Source organism: Castor canadensis, chromosome 3 (assembly GCF_047511655.1).
Source record: "Castor canadensis chromosome 3, mCasCan1.hap1v2, whole genome shotgun sequence".
Taxonomy (NCBI): domain Eukaryota; kingdom Metazoa; phylum Chordata; class Mammalia; order Rodentia; family Castoridae; genus Castor; species Castor canadensis.
This window is the reverse complement of record NC_133388.1, coordinates 162,187,158-162,210,225: the sequence shown is the minus strand read 5'-3', so window position 1 is coordinate 162,210,225 and position 23,068 is coordinate 162,187,158. Positions and strand designations below refer to the sequence as shown.

The following is a 23,068-nucleotide window of genomic DNA, read 5'->3' as shown; positions in this document are numbered from 1 at the left end:
AGATACACAGCAATATATATATATACACATATATATATGACATCCCTTAGCCTCTCAGCTCCCTACCCTCTCCCTAACCTGGTCTCAGCCCTGCAACCCCAACCTTACCACAAAAATTTGTTAGCAGAGACAAAAACAGGCTGTATTTGTGTCCTTGGTCTTCTCTAAAATGACAACAACTCCCTGTGTGAAGGATTCTCTTTGAAACCCAAAATGCAGAAGAATGTTCACTGATAGACTAACAAAGTGAAGGGCTGGACAGGCCAATTCCCCAAGTCTTCTCCTGAGCTACATAGGAAGATAAACAGGAGAGCAGGGTAGACATCATTGCACAGGAGGGATCCACTCTACTTCTGTAAGCAGAGGTGCTGGGCTAGGAAGGAGCAAGGATGAAACCAAACTGGGCTCATATTATTGAATTGTGATAGTTTTTTCTAAGAATTATAGGAACAGGAGAATGAGCTGATAGTGGACTTACTTGTCTCTGTGATCGTTTAGTGGTGATGGTAGTGAGGAAGGAGAAATATTTTCAGTGAATCAAAATCCTTCCAAAGTGTTTGGATGCAGAGAGATGTCTTTTAAAAAACATGGGGATCTAATGGAAAGAAGCCTCCTTCATTCTAGGAATTTTTTTTAACCATGGGAAGGGCGAAGCAGGAAGTAGGGTAAATTGGTATGGTGTTCCAGAGAAAAGACACAAAAAGGAAACTTATTCTGTGACGTTGGCACAAGCACTAAGAATCCTGGTTGTTCTGTCATTCTCTTCTGGTCACATTAGAAAGGATTTTATAGCACAATGAGGTTGGATTAATCATGAGGGCATTGTGGACAGAGAAAACAGTGCTGGAGGAAAATAAGAGGTCCGGTTTTAAGACTCTCCCTAGAAATCTGGGAGGAAGGGAAGCCTGTGATTAGGGTTTGATGTATCGCTGCTCCAGGGGTGATGTCATCATTAGAGAGAGGCAGTGCTGGCTGCCAGCATTCTGAGCTCATTGCTCCTCAATAACTCAATAGGGTCTTGCGTGGGAATTCCTCATCTTGGAGATTAGTGCTGACAAATCTTTTCTAGGTAACAGTGTTTGGCTCTTGGGAAAAAGTAAAATTAAAATGCTCTTGTTAAACAGGAGTCATGTGAGAGAACGTGGCACAGAAGCCCTCCCATTAGAATCACAGGAATGGGACTTGAGTCGTCCATCAAGTCCTCCTCCTCCTTTCCTGCCATTTTACAGCTGAGCAAACTAAAGCTCAGAAAGGGGAAGTCAAATGCTGGCTCCTCTGGTGCTAGGACTAGAACGTGGGTACCTGACCTTACTTCAGGCTCTTTCTGCTGCACAGGCCTACGCCCATACCCCACTAATCTTCAGGACACAAAAGTGGGGACACAGCCTCCCCATCTAGATGCCAGGAGCCAGGAACACCATTCACATCACATGGCCTCCACAGTGCATAGACTCCGAGATGGAAGCAGGTCCTGTCTGAGAATATTTGGGCTCCTGTGTCTTTGCACACAACCAGCAAAACTGGTTCTGAGTGGAAGAACCCTGCAACGGTTCTGCCAGAATCACACTGCAGTGTGCATGCTGGAAGTCCAGGAATAATCCCCAAAGCTTACCATGACTGATAGTTTTAACACCTTCCCTGGCCAAAGGCAGTCCGATAATTAAATTAATTAAATTGAACTAAGTGATTGGTTTTGTGTCTTTTCCTTTCTTCTGTTTATGCTACAGGAGAGACAGATACAACAAGTAAGTCGGCCGCAAAAGAAAGAAGTAGACGTGTGCTCTGGAAAAATCCATAATCCTTACCACCAGGTCTTGATTATACATATGCAGCACACTAACAAACACTAGGTTCTTTTTGTTTTAAGTAAAAGCACCAAAACTTAAATATTCAAATAAAAGCCATGCTATTTTCTTGGGGAAAATGTACAGTTTTCTCAACTGATGCTGCCATGGCTCAAAACATATTTGGAGCATCTCTTTAGATATTGCCTGCTTCAAAGATGGCTTATAAAAACCTTATACAAAAACAACTCATTTTTAATCCCCAAATATTATTATCCAACTTACTGATAAGTGCTCACATTTGGATTTAAGTGACTTTGGGTGCTTGTTTGTTTATTTTTAAACATGTTCAAAGATCAAGATTTTATGGGCATTCAAAAGGATGTCACAGCCTCTCCCTTCAACAGTGGGCTGCCGTTTGCTGTGGCACTCGTTCTAAGGACCAATCAATAAACCAGGTGTGTCTTGCCCCGTCTGGCTGAACTACAGGCTGAATCAAACTTACACACCGTCTGACCTGTCATTGTGTCACTGCCTCCCCCAACACTGGAAGCCAGTGAAGATCTACACTGCACTCCAAATAAGTTGCCTCAGGGTGATATGGTTGAATACAAAAATGCAAATGCCTCCAGTGCTAGGTAGAGAAACAGAGAAGGAAATAAAGAGTGTCCAGACCTTCATGAGAGCAACTCGTTGCCTTGAAAACACTCAGGTCATGGTTGCCAGAATCTTTATCTAACATAATCTAGAAACCTCCATTTAAAGAAATAATCTCTACATTGTTAAATATGGGTAAAAATGTTAAAATATGAACTATAACATACATGCATAATATACCTACATATATTCATTCTGTGGACTGCATACAGGCTAAAAGTCACACAAACCAAAACATCGTGTGACACTGAATGGGAACCTAGCCCTGAAGCCTACCAAAAATTTCAGTGTGGGTATTACCACCAGAATTTGAAAGCAAGTGCAATTGCTCCTAAAAAGAAGCCTAAGATGTAAAAACCACAAGCAATTCCACCTTTTACTTCTTGCTTTGTTGAAAACCTGTTTTTCAACTGCCGTGCTATTTTGGTTTTGCAGTCTGCTTATTATAAAATCAATCCTATTTTCAAGAAATGCCTCAGGCTCTGCAGATTAAAAAAATCCTATCAGCTTCCCTAATGAAGCTGATTTAACTTTTATGGTTTTTCTTTAAAAATCCTTCAGTAGTTTGGAAAAAACTATTTGGAACTACTTTTTATTACTTACTGATTAACCCAGACCTCATACAATTGCAAAAATCAAGCAATGGTTACTAAAAAGATATTAAAGAAATAAAACAAATTTTATTACAAAGAGTATTATAAAATATCCTCCAGCGTCATCTGTCATAGCATGTGAGCTTAATGTGTCTGACTGGAACAACATGCACAAATATGCATGCAAACGCACACGTGTGCAAACACACATTTAGACAAGAAAAGTGAACGCCTGCATATGGCAAACGAGTGGTGTGGAATGAACGTGGGGATCAACTGTCTCACTGATTTGCCTCAGAGCCTGCAGTTTTCGTTATTAAACTGTCCCTCTGGTTTAGGCATTCATTCCCACTGAAACATCACCCTTAACATGCTCACCTAGGAGCACTCATTATCTCATAATGAAAATTATGGCAATAATTACAGCTTATATTTATAGTTTGCTTTAACACTGTCAGACATCTTCAGTGGCATGACCTCATGTTCTTCCCATTGACTTTGAGGTGGGTCCTGCCTCCCCATGCTCACACTCTTGTTTGGTTATTGGTTCCCTTGCCTCCTTTCCCAGAGTGCTGGATTATGATGCACCACACCAAGCATGCTGCTTGGTGAAACAGAGACATGTGGAAATATCTATCTGTCTGTTTTGTCTCAAGTTCAGGGATGGAGGCCTTGAGGGGGGGTCCAGTGACTTGCTAAGAATTCCAGCCCATTCCAGCACTGTGCCACTGCACAGACTGCCTCTAGCGAGAGGGCACCAAGAGAAGAGGCAAGCATTGCCAGCAGGAAGGAGGGGTTAGGCGGGAGCCTTGGGAGGGTGTAGATGGGCCTATAAAAGGAGAGACTTGGTGCTCTCAGGCACAGAAGAAGTGGACAGAATAGGCCTCGGGCAGCAGAGGACATTGACAGAGCGCTGAGTGTACCTGGCATGGGCAGGGTCCTCTGAGCCAAACATTCCCTGCAGTTCAGGATGAGACCTGATCTTACATCCCATGGCAAGGCCTGATTCCTTCCCTGGGAGACCCTGGTTCCTTGGAACATTCCCTAGACTATGCTGCCACTCTGTCACTGGGTGCCCAGTTGGGTTACCTTTCTTGGGCCTAAAGCTGATTTCATCTACATTGTTTTATACACGAGTGAAATGAGACACTGAGCAATTCATCTTTTCCTGGAAGGCAGGCGTGCAAACTCGCAGCCAGTTTCCTCTCTCACCAGGCCTTCCCCTACCAAAGGACAATGAAGCATTGATAGGAGTTGTTGACACTGACCTTCTCCTGAGTTTGAAGACAAAGTCTTCTAATACTCACCAGATGGTACATAACTGAAGCAGAAAACAAGCTTATGTTCCATCTGGAACTTTCCCTTAAGTGCAAAATAAGGATGAAGGACCAGAAGGTAAGGAACCCAAGAGGAGTGGGCAGAGTAAAAATGTTTGGAGTTTTATAAAATCAGATGCTTGTGCCCGGAGAATGTGGAAATCAGGGAGTCTACTTTCTTGTCCAAACCCTAGCAGTGGTGGACGTCTGTCCTTGGGCCACTTCCCCTAACCCTTACACTTAATCATCCTAGCACCCGGAAGAACAGAAAAAGTTAACTGGCGTAAAAAGAAGTGTCACAAGGTTGTGGTGGTAGCTATACTGCCAGTGTGTGGTCATTGAAGCCTAGGAACCTGTAGCCCTGCTTCTTGTACCCCTCCTTCACTAGCTCAGGGCTGAGCAGTGGGGCCGTTCACCCACAAAGACCTGTGCTGCCTTTGGAGGCTTCACGGAGAGGCCAGAGAGTGGTGTTTGGGGAATTCTCTGTTGTTCAGGGGGAAAAAAGGTTTTTCTGGGCCACCCTCCCCAGCTCCACATTCTGAAATGGAGCATGTGGCCTGAGGGATGTACGAGGGGTGTGCAGCTTGGCTCATTACATTCTGCCAGAGGCCACAGAGACAGGCACACTCCCTTTTCTCCCTTACCTCCAAGAGCAGTGCATAATGGAGTGTGTGTGACTGCTTTCTTTCTTTTTTTTGGCTCAAGGTACTTGGAAGCTGGGTTTTGAACCTATACAGGGTTTTGAAAAAGCATCTTCTGCAGAAAATGGGCATAATATTTAAAAAGTATGACCAATGAGCCACTGCTATGTTTTCACTCACCTTTGCCTCTTCATTCACATCCCAGGTAAAGGAAACAGCATTATATGCAATCTCTTCAATGTTTCCAATCGTATTAAAGCTCTCCTTGTAATCAGCTGTAACATTAAAAAAGAAAAACGTGTTACAAGAATAAGACTTACTCAATGGCAAGTATTTGTCAATGGCAAATTTAAACTTTGCCTATTTTTGTGGCTACCTCTATGCTGATGGCTAAGGATTTTTTTTATTCATATTCTTTTGTTATTTACTCTTTAAGAACATAAGCATAGTCCTTTATTAAGAGTAAATCTAAGTGAAGCTGTCTTTAGTTTCATTTTTTACTAGATTTATAAAATAATGACAGATTTTCTCTCCTGAGACCTGACCACTCTCCTTCCTACACACTTTGCTGCCACTTTTGGTAGAAGTGCCAGAGTACTCCAAAGGGATTTTTCTTTTTTTAAGAACAAAATATTCTGTTTGTCAGCCAGGCAGGGATACCAGGACTTTAGTAAAGAAATTACAGGAAAGCAACAGTTTTATGTGGAGTGGCTCAAGTGATAGAGCACCTGCCCAGAAAAGTGAGGCCCTGTGTTCAAGCCCCACTACCACCAAAAAGAAAGAGAGAGAGAGAGAGAGAGAGAGAGAGAGAGAGAGAGAGAGAGAGAGAGAGAGTGTGTGTGTGTGTGTGTGTGTGTGTGTGTGTGTGTGGTGCTGAGGCTCAGACCCAGGGCTTCACACATGCTAAGCATATGCTCTACATTATGCTATACCCCCAGGCCAAGAGAAAACATTTTTAAATTTTCTTTTGGAACTCAGGTACAGACAGTAGAGTCAGTCATACTCATCTACCATTAACCCCTGACCACTCGCCACCCTGTCTAATTGCATGTACTTCTTTCCTTATGTAATATGCACTTCTTCATTTCCATCCCTGTTACACTCCCACACAAATGTAATAGTTACCAATGGGCTGATATGTATTCTTATGAAACATGTGTACACAGCTTAATTGCTCATAAATTGTGTTAAGTTATGGCTTAGGGATGCCAGATTTATCAAGTATTTAGGATATATTTAGCTTAAAACAGTACCGGCTGTTTATCAGAACTCAAGTTTAACTGGGCACCCTATATTTTTTCTGGCAACCCTTGCTCTGGACAAGGTTGGTTTTCACATCTAGCCAAGTTGCTGGTCACAAGCTCGTTTCTAACTGTGGCTGCATAGAATTCCATCAGCAATAATTTACTTATTTCCTCTTCCTTTCAGAGGTCCCTGCTCTCTAGCACCACAGACACTCAATAAAAATCCTTATTCTGATTGCTAAACTGATGGTTGATTGCATAAAAACCTACCAACTGCTCTCCCGAATAGTCCTCTGGGCTCTCTAGAATGGGTGTGCTGGTCAGCCTCACACCAGAATTCTATTTTCCCTCTTTCTCACATCCAGTGATATCCTTTGGACATTACATTGGCATTTCTTCTACTGCTTGGGGGGGAGTGCAAGCTTTTTCCTGACATGCAGGTTAGCCAGCCAGGCATGTCCTTTTGCAAACTCTTCACCAATGTTCTTTCTCCATGTTCCTATGATCTCCCCTAGGGAAACCTTAAAGTAAAACGATTCCTCTTACTTTTGCTAGGCACGCCTCTATTCCCCCCCCCCCCGACCCCCGACCCCACTGCCCACACACACACACTCTTAAGGTTTTTTGAAACAGGGTCTCACTATATACTACATAGCCCAGGCGTGCCTGGAACTCAAGATTTACTGGGTGCTGGAATTATAGATATGCACTGTCACATCTGGCATCACATCTTTACTACATTTTAAATAAAGCAAACAGGGCTGGTGGTGTGGATCAAGCAACAGAGCACCTGCCTAGCAAGTGCAAAGCCCTGAGTTCAAACCCCAGTACCACCCCCCAAAAAAACTTAAATATAAAAGCATGTGTGTTCATCATAGGAAAGTCAATTGACCATGAGCAAATAAAAATAATTAAAAGCAACCTAACCCACAAATAGACACCTTCAAATCTATCACCGTATGCTGTATCTTTCCTATCTTTCTGTCTTCCTTTCTCCAAAACATGTATTTTCACACTATTGTAACCATTTATTTTAATTTACCCTTTGTTGTTGTTACTTAGCACATCTTTAGCATCTTCTTATATGTCCACAAACTACTGTGAAATTATTGTTTTAGACCCAAATACCATTGTATAAATTATATGCCACAACTTTATTTTGTTCTTTCTGGTCATTTCGAGTATAGCCAATACTTTGCTACCTCAAGTAATATTTCACTTATCTTTACAACTAAAAATTTATACATATAAATTTAGAGCAAACACTTTTCCTAGGTCTCAAGTTACCAAAAGGAGGGCCTTTCACAGCTTTTCTACCTGAAAAATTTTTGCCCTAAAAAATGTGTCAGCTAAAAAAGGAAAGGCTTTCAAAGATGAATGCAATACAAACACTTTCTGGTTCACCTCTCTTACTCAATAATACATGTTAATAGCTAAATGCTGACTATGGGCAAGGGAGTGTCCTCACAACAGAGAAAAAGCAGAAAACTCGAGTCGGTCCCTAATCTGTGGCTCTTTCAGTCCAGAAGGAGGCACAATATAAATAAACAGATAAACAAGTGAACAAGACAATTATCTCTAATCTGCTTTTTTAAATGCCAAAAATGGAAGGACTGGTGAGACTATTTTTCATTGGTTTTATTCCTCTCATTTATTTATTCGTTTACTGTTTTTCACCAGCACATCATCCACTGTACACAGGGAAGGAATGGATCCTAAAAACTGCTGCTCTCTCAACGCTTAGCGTCATATACTTAAGATGCACCCTTTAAATTTATTGATGAATGAATGAGTGAATGAATCCACAGGCTTTCCAAATGAGAAATCAACTATTTCCAAATGAAAAATACAACTAGGTGACTAATGGCATGTGCTCCTCTGTAGCCTTATGCAATATAAGAAATGTCTGTTCTATTCTTTGTTATTAGTCTCTACAGATGGCACAATAGCTCTGTTATCACTTCATGATGTTGCTTTTTCCATAAGTGTATGTGTCTAAGAACTAAAATGCTAATAGCTGAGTCTGCTATTTCCTTTTTCTGCAGGCAGAAAAGAGGAAAGAACTGGGGTTTGAACTCAGGTCCTGGTGGTTGCTAGGCAAGTGCTCTACCATTTGAGCCATGCCCCCACCCCTGTGTCTCCATTTCTGAAAGGTGAGTTCATGTTCTTTGATAAATGTTGTTTGCTTAAAGGTTTATGACCTATGAGGTAGGAAGAGAAAACTCAGCAACCTGACTGGACAAGCCTTCCTCAACTTTTTTTCCTCAAGAAAGTTTCTCAAGTCCAAATTTTACAAATGTCCATAGTTACAACCAGTAAAGGTATTCCTGCTATGTTCATTTCCTGAGCTTCTGTAACAAATAACTGAAAACTCAGTAGCTTACAACCACAGAAATTTATTCTGTCACAATCCTGGAGGCCAAGTACAAAATCGAGGTGGCAGATAGTTGATTCCCTCTGGAGGCTCTGATGGAGAATCTGTTCCATTCCTCTCTCCTAGCTTCCTGTCACTGTCAGCAATCCTTTATGTTTATTGATTTGTAGCCCATATCATTCACTCTCTGCCTCTACCTGCACCTGGCATTCTCTCCTGCATCTCTCTGTGTGTGTTTCCCCATTCTCTTCTCTCCTAAGGACTAAGAATTGCATTTAGGGGCCACCTTAATCCAGAATGATCTTACCTTAAAATCCTTAAGTACATCTCCCAAGATCTTTCCCCAAATTGAGGTCCTATGTATACATTCTGGGAGTAAGGACCTGGATCTATCATTTTTGAGAATCACTGCTCAGTGCCTACATCTGATTCCCTCCTATGACTAAAATTGTGTGACTTAAGTGGATGGTGTGCTCTGGAATAATGGCCACCTCAAGTGGAAAATAACCACTCTACTTTAAGAGAATTATAAATCATGTAATTGTGAACATATTAAATTTCAAATGGACTTTCCTAAGAAACTTAATGAGGCAACATAAAAATGAAGCATCATTAAAAAAATCTACATGTTTGGGGTTGGGTATGTAGCTTAGTCATCGAGTACTTGCCTAGCATGCACCATGCCACAGCACTGCCAAAAACAAAAAATGCATGTTTTACCACTGGTTTGTCAACATAATATCAGTATCTGCTTGGTGAGGATGGCAATATAAATGGGAGGATGGCTTAGAAATCTCCAAAACATGCATGACAGAAGAAAATTATTACTGACTACCACAAGTTTTTTTTTCTTTTTTTTTTTTAATTATGCCTACTGATCTGAGTTAAGAAGGCAGTTCTTATGATGATGGAAAAGAAAGTATAGCAGCCTGGCCAGCCAGATCACCAGATCAACTCTGGAAAGAACTGGAGTGAAAGATTTTGTGGCCATCCAGCCCCCACTAAACTTTTAATTGCTCCTTTATTCATAGAGCCCTTTCTCTTTTACATTTCTTCTATAAAGTTTTGCTTTAAAGTCTGTACTGTTCAGATAAGTATATATTCATTAAGCTTGAAGCAATATTAGAAGGAAGGGTGAGGTTGGAAAGGTGACACATGGAAGCAGATGAAAACTGTACCTACATCAAAGATTGTAACTATGTCCTTAATTTAGTCTCTTAAATAATTGTCTAAACATATTTTCTGTGTGCACATTGAAGCATATGAAATAAGTGAACTCCAAGCAACTTTATATCATACTCTGTGCCTTACGTTGCTATTGTCATACCTAAAGTGAGTTCTTGATTTTTTTTCTCTAATGCTTCTTGCCCATTCAAAAAATGAAAAACAGGATGAAGACAGTTCTTGCTAATCTTGGTAATTTACACACAAATGAATAATCCTAAAATATACCACTAATTTGCAGTATCAAAAGGAATGAAACCATTGGGAGAAGACTTGGGAGTATGTAAAAAATGAAGTACATTGATCTCACTGTTATTGTCATGCCACAAGGGACAGAGTCCAGATCAACAGGGCCCTCTCTAAGGTTGAGTGTCCTTGACACATCAGAGTGAAGAGTAGGGAATGCATGGCTGTGCACATTCTCTAGGGCCTGTTAGTATGCCCCAATGCAGAATGAGTGCTTCTGGATTTCCGTAGCTCACAAGCTTGTGTGTAATAAGTGCTCTATGACAGTGTTTCTCAAGTGTTGGGGTACAGCAGGATTACCAAAGGCTTTTAGTAAAATGGAGGTTCTCTGGACCACTCCTACAAGTAGTAGAGTAATAGTAGTAGTAGTCTGGAGTGTAGCCAAGAAACTTCATTTCTAACAAGAGCCCAGGTGGGGCCAGTGCCACTTGTCTGGGGATCATACTGTGGGTAACAGTGGTTCTACATTTGGGTGGTGTTGCTTTTACAGCAAAATGAAAGGACTAGATCCTTTGAGTACATTTGATTCACTCCACATACAATCTTAAAAAACAATACATCTGTGTCCTATGCCTGTTACCAATGAGGTTCATGAAGCAGGATACTTTATTCCCAAAAGATTTTTCCCTCTTGATAGAGAGGAACACCATATACAGGACAATTACCTACCCAGGGAGACTCAGGTGCTACCCAATTCAAGATGTCTGCTTGTTCTCATACCTAGAATCCCACCCAGAAACACTCATTCCCAGGAATAAAGGCATTGTCATCTCCTGGTGCTAAAATGCATATGCTCTTGAGGTAATACTAACACCCCAGGTCAGTTGGCTCATGCCAAGCCTTTTGCCTTATGTAATCCTTGCAACCTCTGCATGAGGTGGTAATCAGCCTCCTCCTCTGACAGAGAAGTTAAGCTGCTTACAGGAAATCATGAAGCTATTAGCAAGCTAACCTATGATTTGAATCTGGGTCTGTTAGATGCCAAAGGCCATACTTTCAATCACTGTCTACATCTGTCTTACAAATTAAACAATAAATTGTCACCAGATACTGTTATCACAGCATATCCTTCAATAGCAGCTAGCTTGTGAGCAGCACAGAGGGAATGTGAGTTCAGTGAGGTGAGGACACTGGGCATTTTTGGACCTCTGCAAATTCTTTGACAACCGAAAGTAGGGATGGGCTACTTATAAAGAGCAGGCAAACAAGAAAACATCTCCCCATCCTGCAAGCACCATGAAGACTGAAAGAAAAGTTCAAAAGCTAGCCTTTCTAAGAAAACAAGGAGTGCGGCTGTTGGCAGAAAAGATGATAAACTTTAGTGTTTCATCAAAGAGCTGCTAAGTATGCATGTTATCTTTTTCATTTTTTATCTTTTGCATCTAATCAGTGGTCTGTTAATAGGTTTTTAAATTCTGCCTTTAAGACTGTTTTCTTCAAACTGATTGGGGTGAGCATGATGCTGGAACGCAGTCAAAGAAAATATTAATTCCATCACCTTAATTAAGCTCCATGCACTTGGTGAATTATAACTACCCCCTTCAATTACTTTTCCTATATATTGTTGGAGATTAAAAGGAGAAGTATAATTAATATAAAAATTACTTCTCTTGTGAAAGGTGCAGATTCTGCCTGGACTAGTGAAATAATGAAGCTGGAATGCTGAAAATGACTGTGGGCGCCATTGCCAGTTCAGCTGCACACATTTTAGCCTAATAAGATGTTTTCAAAAAAAAAAAAAAAAAACTGAAATCATGGCATAGTTTCTACATTTAGAGAAGTGATCCTATAAGTCCATCTACAGGGTAGCAGGAAGGACACAGGGAGAAAGGGCACTGATGGAAACAAACAGACCTTGATTTAATTTCTGTCCTCACCAAACCCTGTGACTTTCAGTGAGTTCACTGAATTTGCATTTTCTCATCTACAAAATATAGACAATATCTAAAAGACTAGAATGCTTCTTGTCCATAGCAGTTGATGGGACCAGCCCTGGTCCTGACTCATCCCTATACCACCTGACCTCAAACATCTACTCCCCCATGTCTGCAAGGCCAAACAGAATCAACTCAAAAAATTGAAGAAAGTTCTAGGAGCACTTACTCTAACTTGAAATAGTTGGAATAAATAGCTGTTGTCTCAGTGGATTATAAGACTTTTTTTCTGTCTTTCAAAATTGAAGAAGCAGAATTTTAAAACCCATATGCCTCACAGGAATTCACTAATGAGCTCATTATTTTGTTTATAATATCTTTACCAAATCAGAGGTAACCTGGGTTACAGACTTAAGGATAAGTCTGTTGCCACTGGGCTGATTTTGACAGGCACTAAATGCATTGCCATCATTTGTTCCTCATCCATGAGCAAATAATAACAGCCACCATTTTTTGAAAGCCAAGTGTGTGCTTGGCCCCATGCTAAACACACATTTCACAAACACTATTGCAGACAACTCTGATCCTCTTCTTTTATCTCTGCTTCCTAGAATAAGAAACACATAAGCATGATAAGTACCTCTCCCCACCATAGCCACTTAGTTTGTACCTTAGTCTGTTTTCCATTGCTAAAACTCCGTACCACAGGCTGCATAAATTATAAAAAAGAGAAGACTACTTGTTTATGACTCTGGAGGTGGGAATACCAAGAGAATGGAGCCAGCATGTGGTGAGGGCCCTTGTGCTACATCAAAATATGGCAGAGGGCATCACATAGCAAGACAGAACAAGTGTCTCTTTCCCTTCTTATAAAGTCACTAATGCCATCATACCTTCATGACCACATCTAATCCTAATTACTGTCCAAACGCCCTACCTCCAATACCATTCACATATGAATTTGGAGATGACCTTCAGGGGATACATTCAAACCATAGCAATGTATAAACTGCCAAGCTAAGATTGGAACCTACAAAGTTCTGTCTATATATGAAGTCTTTGACTTCTTTGAGATATAATCTTTCAAATGGGCATTTTTCATACATAATTCAGAATTATGAAAATGTAAGTACATAATATATGATTAACACAGAGTAACTCTTCAATGTTATTAACGCCGATGACCAATACTCTTCCTAGTATTTACTCTCCATGGCTTAATGCAATAGCTTCCCAGATATTATTTGAGAGAAATTCTATGTGAGACTTAGCCTTTGAACTAAACCTAATATTTTATTTGTATTTGCTTTACCCTCTTGTTTCTAGAAAAGGAATTACATAGGATGATTTCACCAAACTCAAACTGTATTGGTCATAAACTTAGATTAAGAAAAACATTTTATCTTATGATACACTACTATGTCCCAAGTATGCTAGTATTTCTTTTTATATTATTTGATTTCATTTTTTAAGAATGCTGGTCCTAAGACTGGAGGTGTGGCTCAAGTGGTAGAGTGCCTGCCTAGCAAGCAGAAAGCCCTGAGTTTAAACCCTAGAATTATCAAAAATTAAAAATTCCAAGAATGCTAGTCCTGACCACAAACTTGACTTCAAACTGACAACAGTGAAGTAATGTCAATGACAGATCATATCCTATATATAAACACACATACACAAAAAAAATGCCCAGACATCCATGTCTATACCGGTACTACAGCTTACAGCTATATGTCTAATCAACTTGGCTGGACTTAAATTAAACTCTTCCATAAGTCCAGGTGACCTGAGGAGATCTAACTTTAATTACTTTGTCTGTGATCCAAAATATTAATCCGTGAATCACACAAAGGTTCCTGGTACCTCCTGCAAGTTCTCTGCATGAATAAAGATATGGATGACACTTTGGTAAATAACATACTTCTACACTGCATGAACTACTTGTGATTTACTCTGGTTGTCCATTCTTTATTTCATCACTTGCTACACTAATGCTCTTGGGGGCAGAGGTGAGCACAAGAATTCAAAGGCATATGGGACTGGAAGTCACTGCCCCAAATGTTAATCAGCCATCAGTATCCCAACTCTACAACAGGGCTTCCTGTAGCACAAAACTCCTAATCTTTTCCCACAACAGATTATATTTCCAGAAATAGTAATGTGGTTAACCAGACTAATTTATAAAGGAAGATGGAATTCTTTTTCTCAAATGGTAGCACTTTATATTATTAGAAACTATTCCAGGAATGGAGGTAGGGGAAGATAAAGGAGAATGATGGAGGGGGTGAATTCAAGTATGATATACTTGATATATTATAAGAACTTTTGTAAATGCCACAATGTACCTTCAGCACAACAATAAAAAAAAAGAAAAGAAAAAAGAATCTCAACAATTGCTGTTCTATAAGACATTCCATAGTCTCTCTCTAAAAGCCCATTCTAGTATTGGCTCTCAGTATCAGATTAACTTTCAAACACACAGAATTGTGTTTCAGAGTTGCAAACTGAATAGATTCAAACAGCAGAAATGACTTTTAGGTCATTGGTGGTACCATACACAGATGCATTACGAGGACTGTCAATCCTCACATGGATCACAAACCCAACTTCTTCAGGGTCTCAGGATACATTAAGATTAACCTCCAGGGTGGGTAGACTGGCTCACGCACTTAGAGCACCTACCTCACAAGTGTGAGGCCCTGAGTTCAACCCCGAGTACCACCAAAAAAAAAAAAAAAAAAAAGTAACTTCCCTTTTCTACCTCCCCAAATGCCCTAGCTTCTCAATCACATATATCAAACTAATCAGCAGGCCATGTGGAAGGGGTGGGTGGTAGCTTGGCAGAGGTGGTGGACAAATGACTATTCAAACTAGTTATATGGAAGATATGTGCATAACTACTATCTAAATACTTCATGCTGCTGTTCTTGTTTCTTTTCCTGAATTTTCAAAATTGAAATTCTATTCTTTTAAATAAATTTTTTGGAAAAGATAGCTTTGTTCTTCAAAGGAGGAAAGCTGTTACTGCTGTTGTGATTTAATTTTGTGATGCTGACCACAGCACCTGGGGACAGTTGATGTAAGTCATTTGAATCAACTGTGACCTTGGAAAAGCTACAGGACTTCTCTTAGCTGGGTTTCCTGTCCAGATGGGGGATGACCATGAGCAAAATATGTTACATAAACATATGAAAATGTCACAATGAAACCTATTATTTCGTATAATTCATATGAGCCAAAATAAAATAGAGATATTAGCACACTATCTCCAGGATGAACACCAGGGAGACCTCTTTACTAAGCGCTCACTTACTTCAGTACCATCTTTTCAAAAGCAGAACACTACTGGAAACCCCCATTCCTGCAGCAGGTCCAAAGAGTTTTCTTCAGATTAACTTTACCTCATTTTGGCTTTTACATCCTCACAGAGTTCTCCTGCTAAGTTTTAGGTTTTGTAAACAGAGGAGGAAAACTTTGTATCTGCTTAATTTTGCACTTGGGGGTACTGCAAAGAGATAAATTTGTTTCTTTTGAAAAACACAGGGATAGAGAAGCTTCTGATAAATGCTGGAGCATGGTTACAAAGACTAACTACACTTTTGTTCAAGAACTTTTTGAGTCTCTTGAAACTATCAGACTATATCTCTAGATATTTCTGTCATTTTTTTATTTAAAACCGTGAGACTCTCAGCTTACCTTAAATGACACATTAAATGTATATCTGAAGAAAATAAAATGATTAAAAAGAATGAAATAAATTATTAATTCAAATAGAAATCTAAAGTACATTATGAAAGTATAGTATTACAGCCTAGATACAGAAAAGTCCCATTAGTTAGGGGAAAACAACTCAGTGTCCAGTAAGTGTAAAAAGAAAGGAGAAAAAGAAGGAGAAGGAGAAGGAAGGAAATATTCATTTTACAACACTGGACACAGTGGGTCTATTAGGTGGCTTTAGTCATCTGTGTGTGCACATTTTTATTTTGAAATGTCATCATCATCTAAGCCAGAATCTCCTTACAGCACAGCTCCACCCTCTCATTAACACAGAGTCTCAGAGGGGTCTTTAGGCATCCACTCCACACTTCAATCCTCCATGGAACATTCCTTCTGGTTAACCAACCAGGGTTTTAATATTGCCAGAAGTACAGAAACTCTTTACCAGAAAAGGCTTATTAAACAATAATGTCTTGGAACCAGATAAACAAGATTAGGAGCAGTAAAAAAAAATGATAAAGACTACAATAATTATAATATTTAATTTCCAGATACAGCTATTTTTTTTGTTTCCTTTTAAACAGTTTTCTATTTCTTTGCACTCGCAAACAGTAATTATTTCTAGTTAAGTTTAAAAAGAGAATTTTTCCCCTGGTTTATTAGTATATGTATTATGTTTCTATGTTAGCAATAAAATCTTAGTGTTGCCTAAGTTCTATCAAAAGTTCTATTGTATAATAAAACAATATTAAAATATAAGAAATTAAAGTACCAAAAGCACATTTAGACTACTAGCATTCAGAAAAATACTACCAAAAGTGAGTCTTTCTGCATGAAAAAGGAAAGTCCAACCCTGGCTACATTTCTCTGTTAGCTCAGAAATGTGTCTACTTACCAAAATTGTCGCCTAGATTCACAAAACTACCCAGGGGAGTTTGTTCATCAACTACTCCACGGCAGTTGAGCACCTATGTGTACAGGTTCTGTACCAAGTGCAGGGTATACAAAGGCTGGAAAGAAACCATCTAATCAAACAGTTCAGCATCTAATGGATGGGCAGAATCAACCTAGAGAACCAAGTAAAACACAGCAACAAGCCCAGAAATAAACATAAGCACAGAAGGGAGCAACTGACAACCTGGGAAGATTTGGAAGATCTCTCACTCAGGTGAGGACAGGGAAACTAGATGTGGGTGTCCTCCAGGTGAGAGAGGGAGGGACATTTTAAGCAAGGAGAGCCTTGGAGAACAAAGGAGAAGTCAGGAGTAATTAGGAAAAAGTAGGAAGGAGTGAAAATACCCCTACAGATATGGTATTCAAAAGTTTTAATAAAAGACAGAGTATACTGGATTGAGACATAAATAGTAGTTTAGGATATGGGGCAGAAGTGCAGGAAAGAGGAAAACTCAGCAATAGCTTGATGAGTCCATAGGAGTCGGGGGCTTGAGCTGGGGCAGGATTTCAGATCTCTGAGTGATTGGTAAACTGTGGCCCTGAACACAAGCCCTCCTTGGAGGAATGCAGAGGAAACTCTAGGACCACACTGGTCACTCACACCAAGGGGGAAATGGCTCTCTACAGGGATGTTAGCCAAAAAAAAAAAAATGAATTTCTAGGATGCATACTGAGACATGCATGTGATAAACAGAAACCCACAGTGGGACAATTATTGGAAATTGTTTTCTGCCTGAACAAATATTAAACTTTAAAGAGTACTTGCATTTTTACAATGTTTTACAATACTTAACCTTCATACCCTACCATGCTTTTATCATATAAATGCTTCCTAACCAAAGTTGAAGATGAAAAGAAAGCTTCAGTAACAGAAGCTTCCGCACTTGCCTGTAAAACAGAGCATGTCTATACTGCAGGTGGTAACAGTTAGAGCTGATGGCATGGCCACAACAGGAAGGATCTGAGAAGTTTGTAGCCAGGTACCTACACTTGCCCTTGTTCTAGTCTGGTGGAGGAAGCAGGAATTCAGCTCAGTCACAGGCTTGGCTCTGACTCCACTCTCCCAGCCCTTGGGGGTGTGTTTAAAGTTGGGGGCTCTCAAGAGGTTTTGTTTTTAATCAAACTTATTTTTATATCCATTTAGAAGTATGGGAACAATCTAGAAAACGAAATTCCATTTACTTAAGTTATTTCTAAAGGAGGGAAGAAAATCCACATTTTGTAGACTATAGAGAAAGAGTAGGTTTGTGTAATTCTGGGACTATCACCCCCTCCAGAGAACTAAGCTAAAGTGTATAGACCACCCGTTGGCATTTCATATAAGGCAGGTCAAGTGGTGAATTTCCTTAGCTTTTGTTTCTATGAAAAGGAATTTTCTCTCCTTTCTTTCTGCTGGACAGCTTCGGTTAGTTGTTTTCTCCTCTTAGCACTTTGAATGTATCATCCCACTTATTCCTGGCCTATAAAATTTCTGCTGAGAAGTCAGTAGATTGTCTAATGGAAGTTCCCTGACATATGATGAGTCTCTTTTCCTGTTGCTTTCAAAATTCTGTTTCTCTTTGATTTTTGAAACTTTGAATATAATGAAGTCCTCTTTGCCTTTTTTTAAAGTAAAAAAAAAAAGTTCAACTATATAATTAAGTTCAAAATACTCTACTATGGTCATACATTCTACTACTGTAATGGTGGTATATAATTTACTTAAATCTCTAATGTACAAATTTAGAAAACTACTTTAAAAAACCCTTTAGTTACAGTGATTTGTTAAAGAATCCACAAGGAGTCAGAAAAATAATTTAATTAAATGGATAGCATAAGTCCTGACCTATCAATAATTACCTTGAACATAAATAGATTACGCTCTCCAGTCAAAGGCCTCGGCAGAATAGTCTGGATGATTCATTCCCTGTGGCCAGCTAAAGCTCTAAGTTTGGGAGTCTTTTGAAAGACTTCCTTTGACCCTCAAAAAGAATTATGGAGAATTAAACTTACAGAAGTATTTTCATGTCATTGGAACTGAAGTTTTCATGAAAATCATCACCTTAATGTGACTATTATCAATAGAGCACAATTTAAAAGCAGCTTTTAAGAAATAAATTTGCATCAGGGCACAGACAAAAAAAAATCTAATAATGACATGCTAATAACTGAAAATGTAGCATAATTGCCAGCTAATTACCATGGAAAATTATAGGATTAACATTAACAATAAACCTAATGTAGCCTGATACAGGAAAGATTGGTGTGAACCAAAATTAAAGTCAGAGATTTAATAAAGAACATATGGTTGGTTCCACAATTAACTGTAAAACTGTGTCAATAATAGGTGCATTGGCTATGACTGTTAAGTACTGACTGACATTTTTTTGGATGTGCTGTGGAAATCAGTCTCTTCATATCCCAACCCCCATCACCCATTCTAAAATGCAAAAACTGTGATGTGTGTTATTTTGGAACATGTCCACTATAAAGCAGTGAGGGAAGTATTAATTCTGTTCAGGAGAAACACATTGTGTGAATCAATGTGGTAGGAATTGACAGATGCAACTTCTGGCTTTCATTCTGCTAAGTTAATGTTAATTGTTGGGCCCCTTCTAGTTGGTTTTCCCTGATGGAAAGTAATACATGGAAAATGGCCACACCCAGGGAGTGAAGTTAGAATTATTCACTATTTGAGTAAACTCGATATCTAGTCCAGTTCATTTTTTGATTTGTGATTCACTTCAAATATTTTTTATGTGGCTCACACACTACGAAACGGGGCAACTTTACCATGTAAATGAGTCTTGAGAACTGCCACCCTGGTCTATGTGTGAGTGGTACCCCAAAACAAGCATGCTCTGACTTGAACTCAGTACCTGGCCTGCCTCCACTCCCCTAGGGTCCAGCAATACTGTTCCTCCCTCAGGACAGGTTACCACCCACTCAGCAATCAAGGCTGAGCTTTCCATTCATGACCCTTCTCTTCTTCTTTCATCCCCTACAATCAGGCAGTCCATTCTATGGTTTGCCCTTATTGTGGGGGTGACTTTGTGTTTCCTCCTTTCTAATTCATACCTTTGTGTGCTGTGCTTTTTTCACCTGATTGTCACTGGCCTTCCAGTTACCAGTCTCTCCTCAGGCTAGTCTTGAATTCCCTCTCCAAAATACAGCCATGATCCCATTACAATCCTGCCATAAAATCTGTAAAGATCATCCAGTCTCCAAAATCAAGTACTGCAGCTCATTAAAGAGAAATTGCGTGCTACCATACTCGTCCATTTACCTATTCCTTCTGCACATTCTCTACTATCCTTACAGCAGTTCTGGGAGGACTGATGTGCAAATGTAACAGAACCACTTGGGTAAATGGCAATAGGCACAATTTCTATTGTGCCTCTCTTAGGCATCCCTGAATCTCTGAAATCCACTTTGTTCAATAATCATCAAACATGGATTAGCTAAAAACAAGGTTGCATGTTAAACCTGAATAGTGTATAAACACACACACAGATACACACACACACACACACACACACACACAAATTATCTCCTTAACAAAACTATAAAAAAAGACTCTGTGTAGCCAAGACAGTGTAAAAGCAGCAGAAGGAGAGACACTCTGAGCTTAGTTACCCTGCACATCTAGCTCAGTGATGCTCCTCTGCAAAGATGCTGGAGCAAGTGTTTGCAAGGGACCTGTCATATCATGTCCCAATGCTCTACCTGAAGGTGAGGTTTGAGATTTGCCACCAGGATGGAAGAAGCAAGAATCAATGGACTTCTAGCACCAGGGCCTTCAGGTCTATAGGTTCCTGGACTCTCTCCCAGGTCTGCCCTCCACTGCATCCCAAGGCTTCAGCCTATGCCACATGGGAACAGCTTGACACAGGGCTTCTTTCAGAACTTGAGAACACAAATTCCATCTATGCTTCATAGGCCCCATGATCTCCAAGATCCCTCTTTTAAAGCAAGTGCTACACACCTTCATTTCCTCAAAACCTCCTCCCTCCCCTCTACTCTCCGCACTGCTTCCATCAATTAACTCTCACTAACATGCATGAGAGTTCCTGTCCTTCCCACCTTTGTTAAGTTTTTATCAGATTTTATGAAACACTTTTCCATTATTATTTTGGTATTTTTTGTCTTGATTACTTTACCCAGGCCACCTCTTTATCTGACAGAACCCTTCCCTACCTTTTTGACCTCATATGCCCTGATATCCTTCCAGAAGCATTTTCTCGGGAAGCACTTCTCTGTGCTGCCAGATACATTTTAATTACATTTTAATCACCAGTGCTTAATAAAGCATCTGACACAGAAGGTGTTCAATAAACGTTTGCAGAATAAATGCACACATTTTCTCCAACTGGTATAAAAAAATATGGGCTCATCACTGACACAATAACTCAGTATAATTGAGCATTCACACTTAGAGACAATCAAACTACAAATATAATTTAAGTGGCTTTTCCGTGTAAGAGGCATAATTGACACAGGAATGCTCCTTAGGCTGCAGGAAGTCAACTTATTTATGGCCTGAAATAATTGCATTATTCAAGGAGTTTACAAGAAAGAACTTGTGAGACTTGGAAAACTTTACCTGTTTTGAAACCTAGCAGAATCTACTTGAGCCTGGGTTTGTTTGTTTTACTTATATCAAATCAGAGCTAATTGCTAATGTTTCCTGCCCCACCCTGAAATACTTTATGACCTAATGTACAAGATCCACATATCTGAACTGGCTTGCAAAAATGTCAGAGCTAGCCAAAAGTCCCACCGCCCAGACTGCACAAAGTCCTCCATGTTGGGAAGTAAGGACAAAGCAGCAGGATGAAAGCACAAGGTCAATTAATGGATGTCTTCAGTCACTTTGCCTGTAATCAGTGCCGGGGGGGGGCGGGTTGCCAAGACCTACCAAGGGGTTGATATACAATAAATATGCAGTATAGAGAGATGCGAGTAGCCTCTGGTATTCTTAGGTTTCCATCCATTCACACCACTTACCAAATGTGAAACCTTCAGTAAAATTCTTACCCCTCACCCTCTCAGCTTTTAGATACCACAATGGTTGTTTTGCGGATGAAGGAGAAAATGTACAATGACTAGAGAGGGACTGGAACATAGGAGGCAATGACATGGTAGCTGTCATTAAGGTATAGTTCATTCCTTTAGGCCGACCCTCTGCCATATAATGTACTTTTATGCATGTTCGTGCATTCGTTCAGGAAATACTTATCAAACATTGAGACTAGAATAGGAACAAAACAACTTTCATGGAGCTTACCTTACCATAGGAGGGAAAACAACATACTTAAATAAATAACCTGTCAGGTGGTGATGCATGCGCTGAAGTGAAACAAAAACTAAGGAGAATGACAGGGAAGGTCTTGCTGATAAGTCTTGAAAGAAACAGGGGAACCTAAATCCCTGTTGAAGAGGCATCCCAGACAGAGGGGAGCTGGTGTAGAGACAGCCTCGTAGGAAAGCCCTTAAGCCACGGAACCTGGAAAGCACAGGTTCCTTCCCTTGGCCCTGGTCTCAGGACCTTGCTCCTTTGCATGGACCTACAGACAGGACTCTGCACTCCAGCACCCAGCATCTGGCCAGCGTACTGAGGGTTGCTCAGAGGATAGGCCTGGGAGACCAGGAGCAGTCTCCAAGGACAGATAACCCACTGGTCCAAGGGAGGTAAGCATATGTAAAAACAGGCAAGAATGTTCTATTGGTGTCAATATTGCAGCATGCAGGAGATGCAAACATCCCTGAGCCTGAGAACAGTGGAGATGCTGAGAAAAGGAAAGACACAAGGAGGTGTAAGTTCCATGGAGCCTGGCCACTGGTGGAGATAGGCATGGAGGTGAGAGGCAGAGCACAGTATGGTGGAGCTGTTATCCTGAGCACCCCACCAAAGGAGATGAAAATACACTCGGATAGATACACACAAAATTGTCATAATAAATTGTAGTTTGTGTTCCTCTAACACCCAGACTCCAAGAACTACCAATGAAGAGCTTTAACTAAGGCTGCCTCATCTCAGTCTCTAATTCTTTAAGGTCATTGCCTAGAGGGTGTGGTTGATCTTGCTGACCACTTGGAAACAGTGACATTTGAGCCTTGACTTTAACCTCCAGCCTCATTGAGGTTTTGAAAAAGAGGTGAATTAAATAATTTTGGATTCTTCCTTTTCTTTTTTAAGCCATGAGAAGACTGTCAATCCAAACTGGCAAACATACAGAGCATATGCTCTCTGCCACAAATGCACATATCAGGCATTCACAACTCTCTGCTGTTCTTTTCTTGGGTGGAGCCCAGGGTTCCTCACCATGGTTCTCAAGGCCACACTCCACCTCCACACTAAATACCCATGTATATGTCCTCACAGGATTGGCTCTTCATATCACAAATGTGTTTACAAACCCCTGGCAGAGGGACACATGGCTTGATTTTTGTAAAGAATTATGTGAG

The 23,068-nt window shown here is 40.1% G+C and overlaps 1 protein-coding gene across 4 annotated transcripts in view; it reads right to left on the bottom strand.

The window, feature by feature from the left end:
* The window catches only part of Grhl2 (grainyhead like transcription factor 2), a 150,848-nt gene that overhangs the window by 62,164 nt on the left and 65,616 nt on the right, over positions 1–23,068 (bottom strand). For all 4 annotated transcript variants that reach the window (XM_074068945.1, XM_020187361.2, XM_074068943.1 and 1 more), the window contains exon 8: positions 5,172–5,266. In XM_074068945.1, the coding sequence (XP_073925046.1) occupies positions 5,172–5,266 (95 nt within the window). The remainder of the gene's footprint in view (positions 1–5,171; positions 5,267–23,068) is intronic.